Source organism: Gallinula chloropus (genome assembly GCF_964237585.1).
Source record: "Gallinula chloropus genome assembly, chromosome: 19".
In the NCBI taxonomy this organism is placed as follows: Eukaryota; Metazoa; Chordata; class Aves; order Gruiformes; family Rallidae; genus Gallinula; species Gallinula chloropus.
This window is the reverse complement of record NC_140104.1, coordinates 11,740,419-11,747,385: the sequence shown is the minus strand read 5'-3', so window position 1 is coordinate 11,747,385 and position 6,967 is coordinate 11,740,419. Positions and strand designations below refer to the sequence as shown.

At 60.0% G+C, this 6,967-nt stretch overlaps 1 protein-coding gene across 1 annotated transcript; it reads right to left on the bottom strand.

The window, feature by feature from the left end:
* Positions 1-1,883: 1,883 nt before the first annotated feature.
* On the bottom strand, positions 1,884-6,128 carry TLCD2 (TLC domain containing 2; the record flags this gene model as incomplete). Its single annotated transcript, XM_084273159.1, has 4 exons — positions 1,884-2,258; positions 4,484-4,566; positions 5,405-5,487; positions 5,947-6,128. 4 exons carry the CDS (start codon positions 6,126-6,128, stop codon positions 1,884-1,886), a joined length of 723 nt encoding a protein of 240 aa, XP_084129285.1.
* Between the last annotated feature and the right edge of the window lie 839 nt (positions 6,129-6,967).

The window sequence follows — 6,967 nt, the reverse complement described above, 5'->3', positions numbered from 1 at the left end:
GCAAGAGGCACACGGGCACTTAACCACTGCTGGAGGTGACAAACCCAAACACAGAGGTGGTGTCTCCAGCACCTGCGAGCTTCCCCGCGCTCTCCACAAATAGAATCATAAGCAGCTTTGGCCACGAGTCGCCTCCAACCTCCCACTGCCCACATGCATTGCTCGTCTTTCCCTGCCCGGGCAGAAATGTGCCTGTTCCCTTATTTTCCTCCTCAAAACAAGTGCCACCTACTCCAAGCTGCACTCTGCTTCAGCCTATCCCCCAGCTTTTCAAAGCAAAAGAGACATATTTTTCAGTTAGAGGTTGTTTGCCACACAGAAAACACGACAGATCCAGTGGATGTCTCCAAACTGGCACACGTAATCCCGAGTGGGATGATCTTGCTTTTATACACAGCTCTGGGCAGCTGGGGAACAGTTCAGCGTGTGGCAATCAGTGGGGAAAGGGAAATGCAAGGGGGGGGGGCGGAAATATAAACCCCACCTGATTGCCTGTCCCAGGAAGTCTCCAGGGACAGGCAGAGGGAACCGAAGGATCTCAGCTTTGCTGGGAGCCAGCGTCGGGAATGAGAGCAGCGAAGCCACGTGCTGGGTGCTCTGCCTGCAGCCTGCCCTATTTCCCAGCCCTGCAGGTCGCCAGTGGCTCACTGCAGCAGGGCTAAAGGTGACACAGAGCCACGGCAGGAACTGGCACCAGCCCTGCTGACATTTCGCCTCCTGGTTGCCAGCCCTGAGGAAACCACAACCTCCCTTTGCCTACGAGGGCAGGAGAGTGTTGGCAGGAACCAGAAACACCTTTGTCTTCCTCCATGGAAAAGAGAAGAGGGGGGAAAAAAAACCCAGGAGAGTTATACTGTGCCAGTGACCAGCGTGTTTGTAATGTGGGGTGAGAAGCGGTGAGGCGGCTGGGATGCTGAGTCCCCTTTTTCCCCTAAACCCCTTCCTCTCAAGCTGTTTTGTGTGCAGCTGTTTATTAAATGCTCGTGTTAGTAAGAGCCCTTGCTGCTGGGTAAGACTGTTACACTGGGCTCTGCAGCAGGACTTCCCATTCGTGCCAGATGCCTGAATCTGGCCCGTCTAAACTCCTTGTCTGTGGGAGGTGACCGTCACATAGCATCATCCCTGCCAGCAACTCATGCTCTCCTGTGCTCATTTATGGGCACTTAACATACCTGGGAACAAAACAGCGTGGAAAAAGCTCCAGTTGTCAGGAGAAGTTGTCTGCATGTCCCCAAGCACAGCGCTGCAACACATGGGGCTCTGCCCCTGAGCTGGACCCCACAGTGGGCAGCAACCCACCCAGATGGGCTTTAGCCTCTCCTTCCATCACCCACCTGGGACAATCTCCTCAGGGAGGACTCATGAGCGCAGGATTTGGCTTTTACTGGCCCTGGCCTTGAGGGCAAAGCCTTGGAGCCTCTCTTGCCAGGTGGTTCTCCCATGGGACATGCAACGCAGGGCTGAGTGCAGTGTCTGTCCCCTGGCTGACGTGATGCTGCAGGGCACAGCGCCAAAGGGGTTAGATATGTGCTGTGGTGGTTGTGTTTCCTGAAGAGCACTGGGGAAGCTCCTGTTCTGCTCTCTTCCCACCTCAGTGGTGCTGCAGAGAGCTGCAAAAGCTGTTAGGGCTTCTCTAAGCAGCTCCCGCTTGTCCAACCACATCATCCAAAGGTGCAGGAGGAGCAAAGCCCCAATCCCTGTTCGGTGAGCACCTTCCCTGCAGCGCAGGGCTCAGGATCCACAGCCACGAGAGAAGCCCAGGTGCTCTGTTAGTGTGGACTCTCCAAGCAAGGTGGCTGAAACAGCCACGCTCACTCTCCGCTGCGCTTTGCTGGCCTCCTCCATGGGGCTGCTCATCCCCCAGGCCCCGTGGGGGAAGGAGGTTATTGCTCCTTCAGCTGCACATCCCGGCTGGGCTTGAAGAAGTCACTCCGCAGCAGGCGGTAGAAGAGGATGATGTTCATGGGTGTCATGATGGCCATGCCCACCGTGCCCACGGCGTAGGTTGCCGGGGGCACGTTCTCCCGATTGAGGAAGAGCCAGCGGGTCATCCAGGCCAGGGTGGCAATGCGAAACACCACGTAGGTGCCCAGGTTGACGATGCTGTTGAGGCGGTAGCAGGTGGTGTGCACCAGGTTGGCCATGAGCAGGATCTGCCGCAGGTGCAGGAAGATGGAGTTGATCTCCACCAGTAAAGCCACCAGGGCAAACCCCACGTACTGATGGAGCAGCACTGCGATTCCAAAGCAGACAATCACCTGGGAAGGAGAAAAAAAAACCAAGAGCTTCAGCTGCTGGTTTCTCTCAGCTGCTGCAAGCTGGAGCCCTCCATGCTTGGGCACAGCGTGGAGCAGAGGTGCAAATGGTTATCACGCCAGTGCCAAACCGCTGGTCACCACCCCACACATCTCTGCAGCAACGAAGCCTCCAGCCCAGCCTCATGCACAAGATAAGGCCTCCCCACTGCTACATGAAACCTGAGCGGTTGGTGGGTTGTTTTTATTTTCCAGCTGGGCAGGGGAGAATCATAGAATCATAGAATTGTATGGGGTTGGAAGGGACCTCCAGAGATCATCGGGTCCAACCCCCCTGCCAAAGCAGCTCCCTAGGACATATCACTGAGATAGGTGTCCAGATGGGTCTTGAATATCTCCAGTGAAGGAGACTCCACCACCTGCCTGGGCAGCCTGTCCCAGGGCTCTGTCACCCGCACTGTGAAAAAGTTCTTCCCCATGTTGGTGCGGAACTCCCTGTGCTCCAACTTGCAGCCACTGCCCCTTGTCCTGTCCCCACAGACACTGAAAAGGGGCTGGCTGGTTCCCCCTGCATCCCCTGCCTAAGATAATTATAGGCTTTAATTAGGTCCTCCCTTAGTCTTCTCTTCTCAAGGCTGAACAGCCCCAGCTCACTCAGCCTTTCCTCACAGGGGAGATGCTCCAGGCCCTTAATCATCTTCATGGCCCTTCTCTGGACTCTCTCCAGGAGATCCCTGTCCTTTTTATCCCAGGGAGCCCAGAACTGGACACAATACTCCAGGTGGGGCCTGATCAGGGCAGAGTAGAGGGGGAGGATCCCCTCCTGTAACCTGCTGGCCACACTCCTCCTGATGCCCCCCAGGATCCCATTGTCTTTCTCAGCCCCCAGGGCACACTGCTGGCTCATGGCCACCCTGTCATCAACCAGGACCCCCAGGTCCTTCTCCACTGAGCTCTTCTCCAGCAGGTTATCCCCCAAGAGAGGGAAACACTTCCATAAACTCTGGGTTGGCAAAGGAGACAGAGCAGCCAGACCTAACCCTGCTTTTGTGCCCTGCGGAATGCAGTTGGTTGTGTCCCAGCAGGTTTTTCCACACAGGAGAGAACAGTTAGGCAGGAAGGGAAAGGGAGTCATGTAACCCAGGGCTATGGTTGCTGCTGGCTCAGGGATTCTCCCAGCACATGCACTGCTGCAGGGATTAAGTGGCTTTGGTGCCTGAGAGAGCCCCATGGGATGCCCCCAGCCTGGCGAGATGCAACCTGGGGCTGTTGGATGCTGCAGCAGAGGGTGAGGACGGGGCTGCTGGGGGCAGAGCCGGTGTGATTCCTGCCCCACACCCTCCCTGCCAGGCAGGAGGACAGGCTCTGCCTGCCCACGCTTTAGTACACTCAGTCCTTTCTTCAGTTTATACCATTAATGCTGTTCTCTGTATTGGCTCTTTAATGAGATTATCTGCTCCCTGCTCGCTAAGTCACTGTCTTGGCCTGAATTAGCTCTATTGTGGAGATGACCTTTTGACTTGGAGCAGCAGCCTGCAGAGCCGCAGGGCTCACTGGGCTCTGTGAGGCAGCAGGTCTGACCACCATCTCCCTCATCTCATCCCAGGTAGGTCCCAGCGCTGTCCCTGTCCTGCATCCCCAGGTCCAGCAGACCCTGTACCTCCCTTGCACCACACATCATCTTGGCTGCTCAGCTCCAGGCTATCCCACTCCCCCCACCCCCAGCATCCACAGCGCTCCAACATCCAGACATCAGAGGTGATCAAAGAGAACCCCAACCAGGAGCCAGGGAGGCAGAGGGCACTGAGGAGGTGCTCCTGCCACCCCAGCCCTGTGGGCATGACTCTGTCCTGACTGAGAGGACCCCTAGGGAGAGGGAGGTGGAAGGGGGCAATGCACAGCCCTTCCTGGCAGATGCTCAAGCGGCCCAGAGCTGGCAGCTGAGTGGCAGTGCCGGTGGGGACACCTTGGTCACTGCCTGTCCACGCTGCTGTTATGGATCAGTGCCCTGGCCAAGCTCTCTGCCCCACTACCCTGTGCACACTTGGGTTATTTGCCTTTCCTACCCCACCTTTGGGTGCCTGTCTGCAGACCCTCAAAGAGTGCACGAGTCCCACGGGACCCAGAGGAGCTGAACTGGAACACACACCCCCCGTCCCGTCCCCTACCCCCTACCCCCAGCCTCCCTGGTGCCACAAGTGCCAGGGTCTGTGGCACCATCGACTCACCACAGAGTGATGGAAGAGCAGCTCCCAGGACTGGTGAAGTTTCTGATTGCACAACATGTCCACAAAGTCTTCAAGGAAATAACCTGGGATCAGAGAGGCTGTGAGCAAAGAAGGTGGGGGGGGCAGGAAGGGCTGTGCTAAGGGACCCCCCCCCCCCCCAGCAGGGCCTGCACCTGACTGGACTGAGCAGCCCTCTCCGGGGAAGTGATGGCCAGAGCTCAGCCCAAGTCCTGGGTGGGTGGTGGGTTACACACAGAGCAGGATCGTGGCCAGGAGGAGAGGGAAATCACTGTGGTGTGGGGTCCCTCCTGCAATCCCTCTGTGGGACATGGTCCTAGGGAGAGGCACCAGCTGACTGACCACTTGGGTCTGTTCCCAGAGAAGGGTGAGCGCACAGACCCTCACCCAGGTTACTGTCCCAGGATCACATCCCACCCTACGTCCTTTCAGCCTGGAGTCCTTTAGAGCTGCAGGATTTGCTGCCACCAAGCTGACCCCACGTCAGCATTTTAGCTACTCAGACCTCCTTGCTGAGCTGTAGCCATGCTGGGAAGCCCGTTAGCACTGAACACAAGACTGGTGACAGATCTGCAAGAAGGTGACAAGGAAAAGGGGGAGGAAAGGCTTCACACAGCCAGAGGACTCAAAGCTCCTGGCAGGTTGGGATCTACACTTTTGGGATGCTCCAAGCCCCAGCTGCACCATGAGGACAGTGGTGTGTAGCATGGTGCCCAGTACCTCCTGGGGGTGCCGTGGGACAGAAAGGAGCCACTGTCCTTTGCCAAGAATAGGGCGATTGTCTGAGGTGTCTGAGACATCGCTGACTGCGACGTGGCTCAAGGGGCTGGTGTCAGGCACTGATGAGCCCCTGGAGACCCCCCGGGGGGAAGAACAGAGGGCAGCCCACTCCCCCCACCTCACCTACAGACACGGCGACCAGGCTGTGTGCCCCGGGCGGGTGGGTGCCCACCAGGTCCTCGGACAGCCCGGGGTGGAGGTAGAACCTGTGGGGAAAGGGGCTGTGAGTGCTGGGCAGTGCCTCTGGTCACCGGTTCCCCTCCAGAGTCCTTGGTGCCCCCCGGTAATGCAGCCCCTCAGACCCTCCTGCCCCCCCAGACTCCTCTTGTCTCCCTGGTCCCCCCATGGCCACCCCTGTCCTGTTTCTCCTGGAGTCTCCCTATCACCTTCTACCTTGGTGCCTCTGTGTGCCTTACTCCCCCTGTGCCACTCGATCCTTCCACCATTTCCCAGTGCTCCCCAGTTTCCAGGTCCACATCCTCCCCAGTGCTCCTCAGAGTCCCCCCAACACCCCCCTTCCCTCCTCCCCCCTTCCCACCCCCTCGGTGGGCTCTATCTCCTCTAGTGCCCCCCTGCCCACAGGTTCCCATCGGGGTCTCCCGGTGTGTCCCCCCCCGCCCGTTCCCAGGTGCCCTCCGGGACTCCGGGGTGCCCGGGCCGCTCACCCGGCCAGCGCCCCGCCGCCGCTGAGCACGCTGTGAGCCAGCGACGTCCAGATGTTGCGCCACTTCCAGCGGTTGCGCCGGGCCGAGGGCGGCGGTGGTACCAACCGCTCCAGCTCCCGGTTCAGCAGGCGGAAGGCGGCGAAGGAACCGGCCACCACCAGCAGTCCCGGGCTGAAAGCCATTGGGCATCCATGCACCGGCCCGCAGCTTCCCCCGGGCTCCCATGGGCACCGGTGGCGCTGCCCGACGGCTCCGCCTCGCCCGGCCCCGGGTCCCGCCCTGCCGCCTCCCTGGGCACCGCCACCCGCCCCGAGCTCCCCGGCGCCGCCTCGCCCCACGCCCGCCGTGCGGTCCCGCCCTGCCCCGGCCGGGATGCGCGGCCCCGGAGCCGGCGGGGCGGGGAGCGGGGAGGCCGGGAGGGGGGAAACAGAGAGCATCGTCCCCGCAGGGAAGGGCCGGGTGGGCTGCGGGAGCCGCCCCGCTGCTGGCGCTGGTATTTCCTGCATCCTTCCCCCCTCCCTGCGCGGAGCTGTTGTAGACACGCAGGGCAGTGCTTCCCCCCCCCTTCTCTCCACGGGGAGAGAGGGCAACGGGAAATGGGCAGCCTGGGGTGTGCGTCAGCCTTCCCCCGGCACCGTATGGCAGAAACGACAGCCAGCCCAAAAGCAGGAGGGGAGGCCTGGGTGTCCCGTCACTGTGCTGGAGTTGGGGATGCCTTCCTCATCCCCTTCCTCCACCTCGGTGGCAGCAGGTGGCTGAGCACCTCACCCTGGGGGTTGCTGTGGCCAGTGGTCCTTCACCCCAAAGCATCCCCGGACTGTGACACAGTTTGCACTGTTGCACTGTCCCTCACCCAGACACACTCAGCCCATTCTGGTGGCACTTGCAGCACACACAAAGCCCCAATTGCCCTGCCAAGAAAAACCCCCAAAGCTCTGCCCACAGCAAGCACTGCTGCCCTCCACCCCCCCTTCCTGTGCCTGATCCCAAGAGGAGCTCCCCTCTAGCCTGGGATACCCCA